This window comes from Vespa crabro, chromosome 14 (assembly GCF_910589235.1).
Source record: "Vespa crabro chromosome 14, iyVesCrab1.2, whole genome shotgun sequence".
NCBI lineage: Eukaryota > Metazoa > Arthropoda > Insecta > Hymenoptera > Vespidae > Vespa > Vespa crabro.
In genome coordinates, this window is record NC_060968.1 from 5,315,362 (window position 1) to 5,335,347 (window position 19,986).

Below are 19,986 nucleotides of genomic sequence, written 5' to 3' on the forward strand. Positions count from 1 at the left end.
TCTTTTTTAGGAATCTCTTATCAAAGCATCTGTCGTCGTGTTTGATCAATTTAAAAGGGACGATGGAGAATCGAGTGAGAAAGAAAATAATATAGGTGGTAGTTTATGGATGGATTTTATTTATTTTATAAACTATTGTAAAAGTTACCATTATACATAGAAAATGCAATGGATAAAGTGACGATACTTATTGGATGATGATACGTGTGTACGTAAATTCTTAGCGATCGAGAATCATTTACATATATATTTCGTTCATTCTCGTATAATAAAAAATTCTCTTACGTAATGATAATTTACGGAATACTGTGACAATGAAATGAAAATATACTATCCTAATAATATAAATTGTCTTTAAATCGCGTATCAAATGTCTTTTAGAGGAACGCGGCTCTATAGAAAATGCTCCGGCTGAATGAATATTATTACACTGCAAGTTCTCTTTTCATTGGGTCCTTTTAAACGGAATTTTTAATCGAAGAGAAAGTGCAAAATATTTTCAATGACAGAGCGATGTCAATCACCCGAGCGTCGTCTTCCCTAGGCATGGACATACAAACGAGATACATTGTTACAGACATACGTAGACTCGAATTAATTTTGATTTCTCCGATGATAAATTCTTTCATTCAGATTTTATCCTCCTCATCATCATCATCATCATCGTCATCATCATAATCTCGCCTATCTTCGACGATATATAACGCAAGAGTTGTCGATGGTACACAAGTAAGTGGACGTAGAAAAGTAGCCCTGAGTATGACTACAGCGCGTTGATCGTTCATTCGATAATAACTTACTTCGTTATGATCGTAATCTTACGGCTGAGAGTGTTCGAGCTTGTACACGTCGTGATATGCATTTCGTATAAGGGCATACGGGAAGCAACTCTCCAATAGATCCATCGTGAGAAAAGGAGACTCTTGGACTATCTGATCCAATAATAGGTAGACGGATTCCCTGTTTCTAGTAGCTTCCTTGTCGGCCTCTTGACCGAGTCTCAACAAACTGGATGAAGCCAAGGCGAGAAATTCCTTCATTCTATCCTCAATGTCATTCTGTCCGCAAATCGTGAATAGCGCACCAAAGATATTATTTATGGCCGTTGCCATACAATGAATATTGTTCGAGTGTCCTTCGAGTGAAGCACGATAAAAGGAATTCTCGTTTCTCGCTAACTTTGGAATAGATACGGCTACGAATACCATTAGGAGACAGACGAGCAAGTGTTCGTCTTCATCGACGTCTGCCTTTTGACTTCGCAAGGCTGTTGTCAATGTAGGATCGACTTTGCACGTTAAACCGGCAGCAGACGTCATTTCGGAAACTACTCTCATCGGGTCTCCAGACGGTAAGTGATGTCGAAAGTCCAGAATCGAGCTCAAAAGGAATGGGATACGTTCTTCCAAAACGTCGACCAGCGCAGATTGTGCCAATTGCCTGAAACTCAATATTACTCCTATTATAGCCACTCTTTGAAGTACATTATCAACCTGTTGCAATCTTTTGAATTGCTCTTTCATTACTTCCGGCTTGTCAAAGTTCGTCCTTAAAGCTATAAGAACGTCCTTGTTTCCTGCGACCAATTTCTTTAATTGTTGGACTTGGCTCGCTATGTGCCACATGAGATTTTCGTTCAGCATCTTCATACCGTATGGCCCGATAAGTTCGGCCAATGCTCTTAGCTCGTTTATATCGGAAAATTCTTCGGCGTTAAACGGAATTGCTCCCTCCACGGATAAACTGACGAATGCTCTTTGGTTTCCAGAATAACATATGTTTCCAGCGCTAACTCGTCTAAGTAATACGTCGGAATACCATTGGGTATAAAGGGCAGCAATAGTTTTATCCCCATGACTATCAAGCTCCTGAGTCTGTTGAAGTAGAGCATTGTTAAATACTCGAGTAATATCTATGTGGACATAATTTTCGACAGTTTGGAGTACATTCATATAAGATCTGACGCTAACGAAGAGTTCCGACGGCTTGGCTATCTCGCTCGTGTCCGAATTGTACATAACCATTCCAACGAGGGCCCTGGCGAATCGAGATTCAAGATGTTGATGCAAGTATTCTCTAGGTGCGAACGTATATTCCCATACGTTTATCGTAGGACAATAGTTTATGGCATAACACAATTCTGTCAGAGCCATATGTAATTTGTCCATGGTGGTTAATTCCTCTCTGGTCTTTCTATAACTCTCTATACCTGGCTTATGTACTTCGCTCATGTTCTTCTTATTCTTGTCCTTTTTCTTTCTGTTGACAACTTGAGATATCAATACGGCACAATGTTTCGGCAATAGCATGTCGCTCATATTACATTGTTCGTCGCAAATAGTGGTAATTATGTTCTTAGCCTCTTTAGCCATTTCGTCTAAAAACATATTTACGACGGATAAACTTCTTTCGCGAATATGATGGCGTTCCTCCGGGCACAATTCGTGCGTACAACTTTGAAAGTGACTGCATATGAGCGGAAAGGCTACTATGTAACGATTTTGAGCTGGAAATTCTAAGCACATGTGGAACTGATCTTCAAAGATTTTACTGTAAAAACAAAATATAGAGAGATCGGACGTCTCGACTAACATTTCGTCGAGATTATCAACCATTTTGGTATGAAAAACTACCGTGTCCATGAAAGATGCTAATTCTCTATTATCGGCTAAATTCATGTTACATTTGGCGATAGACATGTAAGCTTGTAATCTAAACCAATCCAATCGGAATGGACGAAAATCGAACAGTTCGTTGTCTTCTACTTGCTTTACGGTCAAACTCGCTATCGTTGAGCACATATCACTAAGTATCGCACCCTCGTCTTCGGGACAAACTGGAAGATTCTGTATCATTTGATGCAGCGCAGGCGCGTCGAATCCTGAGAGAAATTGAACGTAGTACCTCTGAAGCACCTGAGAATACTTCTTTACTAATGCTCTCAATTCTTCACAATGGAAGAGCAATTCTGGTAATTGTCGATCCACTAGATCCTCGCCGCCTCTACCCTTTCCTTTTCCCTGTATTGGAGGATTATCCCCGTGTCTTAGAAGCCACAGCACCTCGTCTCTCGCGTGAGATAGTCCCATTAGCACGAGCAATGCTTTCGGTCCGAGTAGACCCGGTTGATCGGTTAAAATCAAACCCAATTCCTTTAAAGCTGTTCTCAAAAATTTTCTACGTTCTCGGTGCCTATAGCCGGCTTTCTGTACCGCTTGATTGTAACAATCCTTCACTTCCGACACCCTTTTACTGTATCCCTTCATGCTCTCAAAAAATGTCTGAATGTATTGATGTATGTAAATTACTTCATCTCTGAACAAGGCCAATACCCACCCTGATTCTAAAGCAGTGATCCAAAGTTTATTAGGTTGTTCTTGACTCAGAAAAGTGTGGCAAAGGGTAAACCCGAGTATTACCCATCTTTCGATTCTGTCCAAGCTCAGAGTTTCGCAGGACATCGTATCGGTGGCAGCTGCCTTCAATATTTGTCCAGGACTTCCTACCAAGCTTAATTTCTGATCGGCCCTCCACGTATCGGCGGTCAAATTTCTACCGGGATAAATGGGCCACAAAGAAGTAAGAGCATTCTTTAATAGCTTCGAATGGGGAACAAATTCCTCGGAAAGTTTTTTCAAAGGCGCATCATAATCCATTATCATTTGACCCAAACGAGGAAAGCTAGGATCGGACTGACTGTGTACCATTTCGTGTGCGGCATTGAAAAGCCCCAATACAGCTTTACGATCTTCGACTCTTGAAAGGAGTACCATTAAACTGACATAAGTGACAACAAGATCCAAATAACCTTTCGTCAAATCAAAATTAATAGTAATATCCATGTGTACTCCGCATGCATCCATCGTAGTGAGGAGTTCGCAAACGTTGTCCTTGAAGTCCAATAAATCTACAAACGTATAATAATATAAAGAAAGGGATTTGATAATTTCATTACGCAGATTTGTTATCGTTTGTAGTCCTTTGATGTCGATATTAGGAAACTTTCTAACTATTGTCTTGATCGAAGACTCTAGAGTCTTATCCGATAAGAAGCCAGGCTTCGATTTGGCATCACCGCAAGCCTTTTTAATATTATAAATACGAGTCAGCATCCCGATGCCTCTATCATTCAATATAGTTAACTTCTCTGCCAACTTTTGTTGACTTGGTACAATAGGACGAGCCATGATCACGTTATTCACTTCTATGTTTCACGATACTGACATAACTCGTTGATTTCTTTGGCTTAAAAGTGACAGTGGACCCCACCCCTAGGGGGGTGATCCGTTCTCAAGAAATACGCCTCAATTATCTCCAACTTTTTTCTGGAAAAAATTTCGATATTACGTGTACATAATAAAAGGAAAGAAAAAAGCAAAGGAAGGAAAAGAAAGCAAGGACAAACATCGGACCCTTGTCATCTATAATTAACGTACCTACTTCTTACATAGCTAATCCAAATAATAAATGACACAACAGTACGAAATTTCTGTGTACGTTCGCATACAGCCTGAAGTATACAGTGGTATAAATTCATTGTTGCCAACGGATTACGAAAGATATTAAAAGTCCCTATCGACTAACGCATTGCATCAATCGAAAAATCTCTTTTATTTTTTCATCGTTAAAGTAATAATTATTACGAGCTATTATATTTCACTTTTATGATATTGCTTTATGATATTAAAGTAATTACCGATAAGCGTATAGTAAATATACATTTTTAAATAATCCGTTATGAGTGACGCCACGCAATTGGATAGGAAGGAGAAAGTAGCCAATCGGAAGACGGCTACTTGGATCGGCTCAGTTAGTGCCTGATGAGCAAGCGCGGCGGACGTGCTCAACGAGGGCTTCGCGCAATTTTTATATTCTCCCAGTGATCGATTCTCTTCAAATCTTCCAAATATGCATAGGTAACGCAAGTTTATCTAATATTTCTTATTAATTTTATTATTCTTTTATTCATTTTATCCTTTTAACGATTATTATTTTTCTTTATTACATATATATATACATGGGTATATATAATAACACACGTAATTACTTTTTTCTTCCTTATTTCATTATTTCAATATTCAAGCAAACTTATTGTTTAATATTTTTATTTATTGCAAATACGAACGTAAAGCTCTGTCGAATATAAAATATTTTGTTTTTTCCTTAGCGCGTAAGAATATCTTTGAAAACATTTCTTTTGAAACTAAATTAATTAACTTTTTATACTTTAACTCGTAAAATTATTCCTTTTTTTCATAATATTAATATATTTTCAAGCCAATTATATTTTTTGATTAACGTACTAACCGTTATATACGTAATAACTTTTTTGCTATATTTCGAAGAGGAAAAAAAAACGGTAAAATCGATATAGATCAAAATGTACGTTACGACGGTTGAGAAGTACGTTATATAGGTATAGTTTCTACCTTTTTTTTTTTTGTATAGCTATATAGGTATGCTTTCCAGGAAATGGCCGGAACCGTTGAATTCTTGGAAAAACACAAAAAACTTGCGTTGCCTAGCAACAGAACCAATGACGGTGTATTGGTGCATATTCGTGTGCGAATGTTATTCCATTTATGTATGTATATATACATATATATATACATATGTACATATATACATATTATAATAGAATAACGAACATTACCTTATAAGGTGCTTCGTATTCTTTTTTCTTTTGTTTCGTATATACGCGTTTTTTCTCTCGTAATTCGTTCGGTTGGGAATATCGAGAAAAAATAAAGCAAAAGAAAAAGAAGAAGAGGGAAACAAACGCGTAGGGGTAAGGAAACTTATTATTACCTCATTAAATATCTAAATACTTTTCCTTATAATTCCTTCAACGCAAGCAAATACTTTTTACCGCGATTAATTTTATTTTCTCATTCTTTTACAAACTTGTTAAATTGTTTAATTTTCTGCGAGTTTATATATATGCATATATACACAAGTGGATTTTTCATAATCTACTTTCGTTTACGTAGTCTTACACGCATCGCAAGTAATACTTTACAAAGTTATAAATTATCATTTTAAACGTAGAATCAATTCTATACTTTTCCCGAACGTTAATATTGTAATTTCGTGATTTTTTTTTCTTTCTGTTTTTTTTTTTTTCCCTCGATAATAGTACAATTCTTTATTTCCTTATTATCTCTTCACGATTGCATTGATTAATTATATTTTTGTTTTGTATCATATCAATTTCATTTTTTATTTTTTTTAGGACGTAAACGTCTCGATTTTTTTCTATCGGTTTTATATCGGTATTAGTACAGTGCGGCGGTGTACTTATCAATGGAATATGTCACGTCGTAATGCATGGTAAGCGATGTTTAACAACATTTTGATATTTACTATTATTGTACCCTTTACGATGGTATTGTATTAATTTTATTTTTTTTTGTTTTTTGCAGGACGTAAACGCCACAATTTCATTCTATCGTTATTAATATGGTGAATAGTATCGCGGTGTACTCTGAAACTTGTTGTCGAATTACCGAACGTCTAAAAATAGATATTTTTTTTTTTTTTATCTCTTACATCTCACGATTAAGCAGTATTCTTTAATCAATATTTTTTTTCTTTCAAACGATTAGAAATTCCCTTGAGCATGCATTTTTATATTAATTAATTTTATTAATCGAGCAATAATATTGATTCTTTTTAAAATTAATACTACTTTTATATAAGTAATTAATGATTTTTATATGATTAATTTTATTGGTTAATAATCATATTGATTGTAATAATTATTTTCTTTTTATATATTAGATCGATGAAACAATCCACGTATGCGAGTGTATGTCAACGATTTGCAACTTGGTGTGTATATCGTTGTGAAGTAAGACAAGTAGATTTTTTTAAAAGTAGGAATGAATACTGCACATCTAGAGATGATATATTAATTTTGAATTAATTAATTGTATCGTATTGCACGAAGTCACTATAATTAGAGATTTGTTTCTTTTATTCAGTCAATGTGTAGAACAAAGTAGTCGTTTGTTTTTTATAATTTTTTATTATTAATATATATCGGAATGAATTGTGATGTGTTGTGCTGTGTTGTGTTGTGTTGTGCGAGGACATTGGATCAATGGAATTTTCAAGCGACACGTGGGGCGTAGACTTCTTTCCTGCTTGGTGAGTGATATTCAATAACGCTTTAATATTTATTATCGCTTTAATATTTATTATAGCTGTACTATTTTATATGATGCTTTATAATTTGACATTATTTGGAAATTCGTTTTTTTTTCTTTTTTTTTTTTTTTTTCTTTTTTTAATCTCATGATGGTTCTGATTTTGATCCATATGTTTTGCATTAACAACATTGGAGCTAATTAGAGAGCTATTTTTAGAATCGGTATATTATAATTTGCTTTATTTGTTTAACAATAAGATATTTTGTTCGTAGATTGATAATGTAATACTCGATTCAAATTTGCATCATTATCTCAGCAATGCCATCTTGCAAAAAGTTGATTGAATTAATATGGATCGATATATTCTGTGATGTAGGTAAAACTGGTGATGAATCAGACTCAGTTCTATCATGAGAGATGGCACTGTAGTATAGAAAGAAAGTCCAGCTATAAAAATCATTGATTTACTTATCCATTAGATTTAACATTTATCTTTCTACATAATCTGTCAAAATAGCGTCAATATTTATGTCAGAAATTACATCGACTTTTGGAATTTATCTTTATTCATTTTTCTAATTGACAGAAAAATTGTATAGTATATTTATATAGTATAGTATGTTATAGAAAACTTAGTATATTCATTAACCCTAGTTGTGCCTGTGGAGTTTAGGACAACTTTGATGTTATTATTTAATTAAAACAATTTGCGCGTTGCATGATTTATGAGTTTTTTTTTTTTTTTCTATGATAGAATTGAAAGCGCTGATTATTTCCGTGACTTCGAATATATTTATAATATTTTGTTGGAGTAAAAATTATTCATTCTATATAAATAATATATAACTAAAGTTAATAATAATCTCCGAATCAATCCAATATGTTTTTTACAAGTTTTTTAGCAGTTGTAATTTTTTTTCAATTTCGATTTTAGTTTTGCTTGCTTTACATGTTTTTTTTCTTTTTTTTTTTTTTTTTTTTCTTTTTCTTTTTGTAGACAAAAGTTGTTCTCAGTTATTTTCCCCTGTGCGCTAGAGTTATTGTTTATTTATTTTAAAAATCTATAGTGTATTTTTTTTGTCTTTTTATTTTATTTTTCTCGAAAAATGTAAAATTACAGGTTATCGTGTAACTGTACGACATGATCGTTTTGAAATCGTCGTGTTCTCCATTCGTGCACATTCAACGAAACTCTGTTCGAAAAAAATCGCGGTAACGAACGAGCAATAGTTTTGTTGCTTGCAAATTTCTAATTGTTTCCTGCCATGAGAGAAGCAGGTGGAATAACTAACGGCCAATTTCCTTTTCGGCAGGAAAGTCATCCCTCGTGTACGATCGATCCGATTATCGCCCCAAAGCGTTTCATCTCGCGCCGAACATATTGCGTTTCCTGATGAATTTCAGAAATTGCTCTCACGGTACTACGTGCTTCATTTTCTTCGTTCTATCTTTTTGAAACATTCATAGGAATTTTCTTTCATCTTTTTTAGTAGAGCTTTTTATTCGTTTTCTTTTTCTCTTTCTCTCTATCTCTAAATTTCGTCTACAATACTTACGAGATAATGTAGCTCTAATTATTTTAATTAAAAATTTGAAGAAGAAGGCCTGTGCGCGTACGCCATTGACTTGGTAGGATTTCGAAAGAAACGCGATCTTTTGATTTATCGTCCACAAATCACGCGGAGCAAAGAAAACGCTTAATTTTTATTGGCCGCTGTTACTTGTAATACATCATTCGATGTTCACCACCCTCGTGCGCGCTCTCTCTCTCTCTCTCTCTCTCTCTCTCTCTCTCTCTCTCTCTCTCTTTCCTCCCCCCCATTTCCCCTCCTCTCATCTTCTCTTCTTTTGCTTTCTCCTCGGGCCATTGGCTCCCGTACACTGCTGAATTCAATTCCGGATTCTAGAGCCCAGCCGATAATTCCTGTTCTCCCACGAAAATGGATATGTCGATCCCGTGTAAAAATTTCTTCTCAACGTGCCGGATAAAGAGAAAGGGAGAGAGAGGGGCGGGGGGAGGGAAGGAAGAGGAGAGATAGATAAAGAAAGAGAATGGAGAAAAGTATTAATTTGTAGGAGATATCGATAAAAGTCATTCAGAGGTAAAATGAATTATTTCGACTATGCGTTACTCGTTCGTTACGAATTTCTCGTTAGCTATCGTTGATCGAACACGCGATTACGTTATTCATTCGCGAATTAACGATTCATAGTTGCCACGGTTCCGGTTCTACGCTTCTCCAAAATAATCGGGAAATCGTTCCATTTTAGAAAGGGTCCGATCGTTTTGTTATGCAGAAAAGTCGGTAATAATTAATTAGCAATTACGATCGTGGTAGTCAAAGCTCGTTGGTGCATAGAATTGCATTACACGTTGTTTGAACACAACGCGCTTCGTAGCGAACCGGTCTATGCTTCGAAATAGCTTATTATCTCATTGTCCGAGGGAAAATGCATTTTTAACGCGGTTAAAATCGAACCTTCGGCCAGCCGTGAATATACATCGTAAATACATATAGAAATAATACCTACCGATTATCGTCCCTTCGTCATACCGATTAATTAACTGATCTATAATTGGCACGTTTGGAACGAGAAAATTAGGTAGAGTTCTTAAATTTAAAGATAACGAAAGGAAAAAAGTTCGTGTTTCCTTTAGAAATGAAAAAATTTCAAGAGAATCGAGATATCGCGTATTCTTTCGATATTTTCGATTTCGAAAGATAAAATACACGTCCTCTTTTATATCGGCTTTATCGGCGTTATATGGAAAAATTATAGAATCTCAGTTCGACCATTATTGTTATCCCGTGCACGTTGCACTTAACGCCGCCATCCTATGCATCGAAAACATATTCCGAGAGATTCTTGAAAAGCACCTTCCTTTTCTCTTCGGGAACACCGAATTGAATTTAAGCACAACTATTTCAAGTTTTCGAGAGAATCGTGAACATTCCTTCGATCATTCTTTTTCCCTCCCTCCCTCCCTCCCTCCGTTCTTTCTTTCTCGCGAAGAAAACAAAAGAAAATAAAAAGGCAAAATTTGTTAAGCTTCTCTAGACTCGAAGCAAGGAGACTCTACTTTTCTATCGTCTTCCTTTCTTTCCATCTACTTGCTATCTTTCGCGTAGAACCTTTTTCGCGCGAACGGTAAAAAGGAACGCGGCTAATCTCTGCGGCACCCCGGTGAGAATACGTTCGCTAAAGAATTCATGCGTCGCAGAGTTAATCCGCGGAGCCTCGAAGTAGTAGACTCAATTTAAAGTCAGCCGGCGTAGGGAAAGCTCATAAATACGTGGCGGGCCAGCGAGTGTACCGTATGTGTGGGGGTGTGTTTTCGTTGTCTTTCCCTCTTCAAGCACGTGTATATATACATATATATATACATATATATATATATATATATATATATATATATATACACACACACACATATATCTGTATATATGCACGTAGACGCACGCACACGTGCATTATCTCTCTTTCTCGCTTGTCCGTGCGATACTTGGAAGCAAGTAACGTAACGACAGCCTGGGGAACTTTCAATCCACCGGTACCGGTCCGCCGACCCTCCCAGGTTACGAACGCTTTTCTTTTCTTTCGCTTTATCACTTACCGCCTAACGCTGATTATCGCTCACGGTAGTACAATAAATATTAATTGAAAAATAAATTTCCCCGGGAAGCACTTTGGTTTCTACGTACTTTCGATGGAAACGAATGATTTTCATGAACTATGCTTATTATGTAACGCTCTTCGATGATTCTCGGCTGGAAATATGCATCGGTACAATGTAAAACTGACCGATACATTTCTTACGTGCAACACATAGTCTTACCTGTAGCTCGGAGTCATTTCGCAAGGAATATATTCTTCTACAAGAGTTTTATACGTTTTCACGAATTCGACGAATTCGCGAAACGTTACGTCCCAACGAAATGGCGGATGGATGGATACGTCAGCGGTGTTTTACGGTGTTCCCATTGCAATCCGTCCTTTATATCAATTTCATTTCCTTAAAAGTATTTTTATCGACGAGACAGGCCACGCGAGACGATCGCAAGCGCCATTCGTAAAACCGGATACGACTTCCAATGGAAACGTGGCCAACGGGCGGCTTTAATGTCACGTCCGGCGTTGCCATGATCGACGACGTTTTACTTAAACTCTACTTGCCAGGCAAGGAGATAGAAAAGGAGGGAGAAACTGTTGGCAATCTTCTTTATCCCTTAAAAGCGCTATAAAGCTGATTACACGATAGCTGGCACTAGGAAAAAAGTAGGAGTATCCGTGAGAGTAGAGGAAAAAAAGAGAGAAAAGAAAAATAAGGAAAGAGAATAGTTTAATTCGGTATTACAATAAATTTACAATAAACGTCGATCCTTTTAAATCCAATTACCTGTATCGAAAGAGAGAAGGGGAATCTAAAGGAGAGCAAGCGGTACGTTTACACGGAGTCGAGTAAAAGACCGCGAAATAAGATGAGGTCGTTTGGGAGTCAGGTTGGGGAGACGATAGGGGTCGGTGCTTTCGAACTCGCGATTGACGGTACTCTCTGGATGCGCAAATGCGACGGTAGAATTTAGTAGAATCCGGTAGATTCGTAATTCTCTAGACAACACGAGCAATCAAATTCTGGGGACACGATCGCTAACACGTGTGAGTATATTAGTACTCCCGCTCTCCCTTCTCCCTCCATGTCCCTCTCCTGCCGTTCAGAATACATGTGGCGTGTATCTGCATACCTACCTTGCCAATTACCATGGCCAGTATCTATACAGGCACCGGTGAACATTTCACGCAACGCGGATCATATAGGCCCATATAACTGCGGGCAAGCTCGTTAAATTATACAACGAAGATCTATCCTGACGAATTACACGATCATTCCGTAGTCCTTTGTCGCGATATCGCGGAAATGAAACTCTATGGGGAAATTGAAACTCCGATTAAATTCGGACGAGAATACGCATGCGGTCGGCCGACTCATCGATATCATCGATGCTTCTGAAATTCGAAGAAAATAATCTCGAGGATAGGTATTTCGGACCTGATTATCTTCGATCGTGCTTTTCGTTAATTAATAAACCGAGAGTTAATCAAGGTATAGAACAGGGAAATGGTGAAATAGAATAAGAGAGAGAGAAGGAAACTAAAATATATCCCGAATTGATTTTTGTCGATCGTACGAATATGACTTTCTTATATATCCATTTCGTCGCGCTAACGTTCCATAATTCACAATGCAATTTTCGTTTCGCGTCGTACGACTCTTAATATATATCGGAGAAAATCTTTGACGAGATTATTGAACTCTCTTCTAACATTGGAAAATCATTAAGACGTTAATCTTTAGTAATAAACGAATACGGATAGAATGGATGGAGAAGTAATAAAGGATCGATGCGAATCAGAAACAAAATTTTGAGATCCTCTTTGTGCCGAGATCGTTTTTAACAGGAAAAAGGTAGGAAAGAACGACGATGGAGAAAAAATGATTTACGTCGTCAAAATTTATTCGAAGGTTCTCTTCGTCGCGGAGAACTCGCACGGTACAATTCCATTCGACTTTATGGCGACGCTAGCGGGTATCGGAAATCGACGCATCGATCTCGAAGGGATGGCGGAAGCGGACGGGAGAAATTGTGGGTTAAAGTACGTCAGCACTTTTAACCTCGTTAATGACGTCATTTTCTTGTCTCAGGCAGCACCCTGACACGTGTGTATGTACGGTGATCCGTGGAAAGAAGTACCACCACCACGCCATTAGGGGAAAATCGTCGAAAGATATCTCGTCTATGATATCGAATAAAGAGCACTATTCGACAGGAACGATATGCCGAAGGAAAACGCAAAGTGTATTACGTTTTAAAAACATAAATGAAATTCGATATAAGATAAATTTTGATAGAAAATGTTCGCTTCGAGAGAGGTCACTGCACCTGGGAGAAGAATGCATCCGGGGTGGAGGATTTCCGTATCCTACGGGTCCAAACTATCTTTCGGCGATTGTCGTTTACAACGTTTCGGTAGCCTCGATACTTTGCCGAGTCCATAGTCGAGCGACGGTTTTCGTAGAGTCCACACATAGAGTCCGTGGGTCCATAGCGTCTGCTATAGCTTGCCTCTGCAGTTCGCCCCGGCTATTTCCCATTTGGCAGGCGAGCCAGACCCAGCACTTTTGGTGCCAACCGATAATTGGACGAATCGCAGTCATTCGCTTCGCGCGAACTACTCTCTCCTCTTTGCCCTCCCGTTTATTTCCTATCTCTATCTCCTTTTCCTCCTCTCCCATCATCTCTTTTCGTCTATACTTTGCCTCGCTCTCTTTCCAACCTCTCTCTCTCTCTCTCTCTCTCTCTCTCTCTCTCTCTCTCTCACTCTCTCGATGTTCGACTTCTATGGCATTCTCTCTCCCGTCTCGTCATATCCTGCTTCCTCTCTTCCACTCGAGAGCTCACCCTTTCTCTATTCTCTCTATCCTTCGGTGTAGCTTCGACGTTCCTCAAAAGAACCATTCCTACGTACCATGAACCGAAATTTCAACCCCCATGAAGATTCCTTCGCTACCGTTCAGATAACCTTCGATGATCGTGAAAGGGGGTCGAAGGTGCCATAAAAACTCGATATTCCTTGGATATATTCAGGGGCGTTACGACTCTTGGCACTGTACCGTGATTTCGTTCGTAGCTCGCCGAAACGAAACTCTTCCTCCTCCTCCTCCTCCTCCTCCTCCTTGTCGAAGAAGATGAAGGAGAGAGAAATAGAGATAGCGAGACTTCGTCTAATTTTTATCCAGACTCGGCCTCGTTTCCATCGATCTCCTCCTCTCCTCTTTTCTATGCCTCTACCGTCTCGTATTTATGACCCGTCGACCAGACACGAATAATCTTCGCATTATGCTTATGTAAATGGGGCATCGGCGTCGGCCGCGCGTTATCTCGGCAACGCCATACTCTGCCCCTTTTGCGGTGAAGAGAGTGTGCTGGATGAAGACAAGAATGATAGAGACAAAAGAGACGTTCGTGCGTTAATCTGTTCACTTATACGTGATAGTTAAAGAATGAAATAGATCAACTAGATTTTCTTGAAAATTCGCAAGGTTCGTATTTGCGTATGAGAAAAGGGAAAAAAGAACAAAGTAAGAATGAAAAGAATTAATCGGAAATACGCAAAGTATTAAGTTAAGTTTCATTGTTGGAGAAGAGTTAGTCACCTCACCCTCTAGGCTCGCGCGCGCGCGCGCGCGCTGACTAGTAGGAAACGTGAGAGAAGAAGAGGCAAGGGACGTATGCACTATCTGCAGGATCCATGCTATTTGCGTAAAGTGGCCTAAACTATACCACCGACAGAGGCACCCTTTTCCAACTCACTCCAGTCTTCTCGCTTTTACCATCGAATTCAACGTAACCGCCTACGTTTAGACGGTTTAGAGGGTAATACATTGTTTGCTCTTCGTTCGCTAAACTAAACCGCATTCGGAATTAATTGCACGTTAGGAGGCCGCGGGATAATTAAAGCCGCCCCCGTTTCACCTCCTCCCGTTCCACCTAGTTGCCACCGGACGTCTTCCACCTTGGTATCTCTGCGGGATTCTCCACCTGACCGTGATATGATGATAACTATTGTTATGAGCCACCGATTCGCGGGCGCGTTAATATTACACCTTGATATTGAAATATCTTTTAGATAATATCTTTTAAATAATATCTTTACGTCGATTATTCTACGGACATTCTTTATATTTATCAAATATCATAGCCAATAATCATTTTCTTATATCTTTTATAATACCAGAGTGTGGTTTCAGTGTGGTTTCGATTTACGAGATCCGTTAACGGATGTTGTAACGCGATAGCGTCGTTGTCCGCTCGAGCGAAACGAGAGGAGAAGGCTGACTGTCGTGTTGTGGTAGATGCTAAGAGAGGAAACGAGAGAAAAGCCGGGAAAGAGATAAAGAGAAACCGTGAGAGGAAAGAAGGAGAGGGACGCGCGAGGTTTCGCTTGCTCTCGCTGTTTGTGTTTTTAATTTTCCTGGGCCGTTTTGTATGCAGATATCTAGCGTAATTTATCCGGGGGTAGAAAGGAGAAGGTAGGGAAGTGTAGGGGGTAGAGTTGGAAAGGAGGGAGGGAGAGGCGTGACGGAGGGTGTACGTGTGGCGGATAGCCAGACTCGGCCGCGCGAAACGCCGCTTCCCTCTCTCTCTCTCTCTCTCTTACTACCACGAGAACACGTTCCCCTTCTCTTTTCGCTTTCCTCGTTTCTTTCCTCGTCCGTCTTCTGTCGGCTCTGGTCCTATCCACGTAACGTTCTGCAGCTGCGAACTTGATGGAATCTTCCGCCGCGCACCGATAGCAGTAATTAATATACGCCGGTCTGCTTCCGCGAAACTTTCCTTTGTTCCTATCCTCGGTTCCTACATTTTTCCTCTTTTTCTTTCCTCGTCTCTTTAACATTCTCTACCCTTATCTCGACGGTTTCACCGTGATCATTTCCTCAAACCGCTTTAGAATTCGTGGAAAACGTCAAATCGGTTTCTATTATCGTTAATTAATCGCCTTCGTAATATGGTTTCTCTCATCCTTTTGGTTCGTAGACGCGAGCTCGAATTTATAAGTGGAAATGAAATCTTAAATCGGTCGCGAAAATGAAATTGTGGAAGAGGAGAGATCAAATGGCCGTTAATATATTAGTAACGTTAATAGATGGCTAGTCGAATTTGATTATGGTCTAATATGGGATTACGTTTTATAGCGTTATAACGTTATAACGTTATGCCAACGAAGATAATTAGCTGGGCTCGCGGTTTACGTGCGATCGAACGACAAAGCGGCCGTAAAACCACATCGATATTCGATGCTATTATGCTACGCGTTCTCTTGGTTATCTGTATCTTAATATTGCGAGTGAGTTGTCGCTTTTTGGCGAGGAATCGCTTCGGCTTCCTAAAGGAATAAAGACAGGCCAAACGCTTTTTACACGAATTGGCAAAGACGTCGTCGGTACGGGTGTAGGATTCGCTTTATCGGGTACGCGTTGCTGCAAGAACTTAATTATCTGTGAAACAATACCCGAGGAATTATGATTATTATTACACGCCCGTTGGAGCTTTACAAGAAAGGGATAAGGGAGGGAAAGTAAGATCCTGGTCTCTATCCATGGTGATAAAAGTTGCTAGCGTAAATAGAGGGATTCGATTTCCTTTTCCCAAGGACTCTCTCCGTGAGTTGAATTTCGAACGAAAACACCCGATGAGCTACCCTCTTCTTCTATTTTTTCCTTGCCACCCTCGGTCTACCTCGCTTCTACCTCCTTGTCCTTTCTTACGTTGGTTCTCAGCCGTACGACAAGCTGCAACACTATCCTGCTTTAAACCCAATCTATATTCCCGCTCGTCCTCCAACCTGAATCCCGTCGCTAAGTAGGTTTCCGTCTTGGCAGATTCTAAATTGCCTTCTACATTGCCTCTATTTCTTTCTTCCTTTCTCTCTATTCGTTATGTCGTCGAGCCATTCGTATTGTCTTCGATATATGATGATACATCAGGATTAAATATAGCCTTTCGCAAATAGCTGAGAACCTATAATGACGTCAATATTTTTTCTAGACTGTCAGTAATCGGGAATGATTGGAAGGAAGCGTGATATATTTACAATTTCAAAAGACGCGTTTTTGATTTTCGAATTGTCTTCATTTCGATAATTGTAATTAGGATCGTTTATCGCGACTTTTAACTCCCAAGAAATCAGGAGCCTCTCTCTTTCTCTCGCTCACGCAGTTGTTTACGAAGGCATGAAATCAAATTCCATCGATGTAGATTCGATGCAAATGAAACTTTGCGAAATTGCTTTGGAAGAGATTTATTCGGTTAGACTTTGGTGTGCTCGTGCGTAAAGAGGGAGCAAGGAGAGAGAGAGAGAGAGAGAGAGAGAGAGAGAGAGAGAGAGAGAGAGAGAGAGAGAGAGAGAGAGAGAGAGAGACCATCGAAACTATCGGGAGTCGCAGCCGGCTTGTACTACGGCCCTGACGTTCCCTGGAAAATATGATAATGCCTGTGGCGACGACAAGACGAATGGCTTCCACGATCCCTGCGCTCATAGCGTTGCGGTTAACTTGCTGATTGGTCGTTGCCCCGCGGTAAAACGATTGCCTTGGATTTTTCGACGTATCCGCGTTGTTACATGAACTCATTGGATCGTATTTCATCGTTCCTCTTTCTGTTTTGTTATTCGAATCGTTTCTCTCGTTTCTTCCAAAGTTATGATCGTTTTGAGAAAATCTGTGGAGAATGAGAAGGAGGAGGAGGTGCAGTTTGTTGGGAATTTTTACCGATAAACAAAGACTCGCTGGAACTTTTTATCTCTTGGCTTGACGGGCACGAACTTTGTATTTTCTTCGACGATCCAGGGATTGGGGCTAGAAATAGGATAGGAGGGAGGTCTAGCCCAGGGTCGTCGATGATCATAGATACTAAGGGATAAAAGAGTTCGCAAAGTATATCGTGCTTTCGAACCCATACTCATACCGTATAGCGAATCTCTATCCAACGTAGCTACGTTTGAGATGGCTGTTCGTTGATACTACTCTCGAAAGACAAAATCCGCTTCGAGGATATCGCTTATTTTCGCGAGAAAGCGTGCCACCGGCCGATAAATATCAATCTCGAGGTAATCCACTATTAAGCTATCGTCGTGAAGCCAAAATCAGATCCATTTTCTGGTATTCGCACGGTCAAACTTTTGATCCTAGCCGTAGGTTACGTATGAGTACCAATGGGATCTCTCTCTCTCTCTCTCTCTCTCTCTCTCTCTCGAGAGAGAGAGAGAGAGAGAGAGCATCCTCGTATAGTTTCCAAAGTTTCGACTTGCAACCACGGAGAAAGGTAGCGAACTGCTGACCCAAAGGCGTCGCCGCGGGATTTCAATTAGTCCCCTGTCTCTTCCTCGAAAAGCAATCGTACCTATCCCTATCCCTTTGACCTCGTTGATCCACCCTTAACCTTTATTCGCTGCTTGCTCCAGGTCCACCCACTTACAACTTCCTCGTTTGGATTATCTATGGTCTTAATCGACGTTCTCAAATTATTTCCACAGTTCCTACTTTAACCTCTTACACGAATTTCTCTCGACCGATTCTTAACACTTCGACGAACGTATTTATGCAAAAACTTTAATGAGTCGATCTCTTTCCAATGTCTCTCTTTCTCTTCCCCCCGCTCTCCCTTGAAAGGGATCGTTAGCTGAATTATTCCCGAACGAGCGCGTAATGAACGTGAAAAAGTTTACGAGAGCTTATTTGTTAACGTGGCTTGGCGAATTCGCATCGTTTCGTCCTTTTTGTCCGGTGTAATATTCGCGAATGGATCGTAAACGAGTCATTTTCTTTTTTGTCTTTTTTTTTGTTTTTTTTTTTTTTTTCATTTTTTTTTCTTTGTTTCCTACCACCACCCATCGTTCGAGGCTCGCGAACGGAGGTGCGTCTGTTACCGGTGTAGCCGTACTCTTTTTCACGGAAATACGTCTTCATTTACGCCGCCGTAACTTTTTAATGGCCACCCACCGGGTCGTGGCTTTGCGTTATTCGATGTAGAGGGTGTAACGAGAACGCGGTCGGACGTTATCCAACCTGTGGACCACGTTCCGTGACAGAGACAGGAGACACGCGATATCTAGGTGAATAGCGATGGTTCGACTCGAAATTTGATTCTTCGATCGATTACGAGTTTTCCGAGAAATTCGATTAAATTCGCTTGGAAAGTTTGGAAATTCTCATGCTCGTTTAATTCGCGATAGTTTGCTTTGACTTTCGCGCGCGCTTGTCGGTGCGCTCTCTACAAAGATTTTCCTCTGATTACGGAAAATCAAATCGGCGCACGGAGTCGAGCGTCACGTTAACGTGAAATCGACGTCAGTTAATTCTCACGGCAGTTAGGCATCCTATTGCTGGAACGCGCTCGAACAGATTCGACGTCGACTATCGATTTTATCGTAGAACGATAATGACGAGTAATGGACAGACGAGACTCCCCCGATGCATCTCGTGCATCATAAATGACGGCTTCGGTCGACTTCATTTCTTTCGGACGGCAACGTGCACAATAAATGCAACAGTTATAAGACCTTTGAGCAGCTATTACTCGCAGCTTGCATAAACAATTTATTGTTTAAAATGATAAGGACTTTTGAAGCTTGAACGAAAGTTGACGTCGAACACTCGGAAGAATCGTATCTATTCGTTTATTCGTCAGAAAAACAATCTCGATCGATGATAAAATTACATCGTTTCTATATAAAACATTTTCAGACCCATTGCTCGTAAAAATTGAATCTTCTTCGTTCTGTACGAATGTTATAAAACTATATATCGATGAGAATTCAATTAAGCATACGAAACGAGAGAAGTGAAATCTCAGAGTGACGGAACGTCGAGAGATCGTAGCAAACATCCAGGTCGTCGAACAACTAACTCGATCGAGAAAGAGAAGAGTACGTCATTATATTCATTAGAGCTCGTCCAAGCAGATAAAAGTTACCGGATATAATGGGGCTCCGGGTTATTAATGATGCCTGGTAATCTCTTTGCCTCTCTACGTTCCTCTCCTCCCATTCTCTTCTCTCCCTCATATTCTCTCTTCTCCGTACCTACAGCCACGAACAAGCGAACAAACTCCCTCCCGTACATTTGCAGCCCCAAATTTGTTTCAAACCCTCGCACCCGCGTTAAGGTTGGCTCGATTCATTCGGGCTATTATCTTTAACTACGGTACCGGTGACCACAGGAGTTACAGTTTCCTGGGATGACTCCATCCGCAATATTTTTCAGCCTGGTCCTATT

General features: G+C 39.6%; 2 protein-coding genes across 3 annotated transcripts in view; one reads left to right on the top strand and one right to left on the bottom strand.

The window, feature by feature from the left end:
* Window positions 1-295, top strand: part of LOC124429252 (disintegrin and metalloproteinase domain-containing protein 10) — a 64,965-nt gene extending 64,670 nt beyond the window's left edge. Inside the window, exon 16 of the transcript XR_006943402.1 lies at window positions 11-295. The gene's annotated coding sequence lies outside the window, so the exon portion shown is untranslated. The remainder of the gene's footprint in view (window positions 1-10) is intronic.
* Window positions 100-4,523, bottom strand: LOC124429251 (membrane-associated protein Hem). 2 transcript variants are annotated; one of them, XM_046974288.1, is made up of 2 exons: window positions 4,437-4,523; window positions 100-4,325 (listed from the first exon to the last, which is right to left on the bottom strand). In XM_046974288.1, the coding sequence occupies exon 2, from the start codon at window positions 4,185-4,187 to the stop codon at window positions 819-821; it is 3,369 nt and encodes a 1,122-aa protein (XP_046830244.1). In that variant the 5' UTR covers window positions 4,188-4,325; window positions 4,437-4,523; the 3' UTR covers window positions 100-818. The 2 variants fall into 2 exon arrangements, with proteins under 2 accessions (XP_046830244.1, XP_046830245.1); XM_046974289.1 differs by having other exon boundaries at window positions 4,441-4,516.
* Window positions 4,524-19,986: the final 15,463 nt, after the last annotated feature.

Excerpts from the sequence above, each read along its gene's own strand:
- LOC124429251 (XM_046974288.1), bottom strand. The coding sequence starts at position 4,187 with ATGGCTCGTCCTATTGTACCAAGTCAACAAAAGTTGGCAGAGAAGTTA.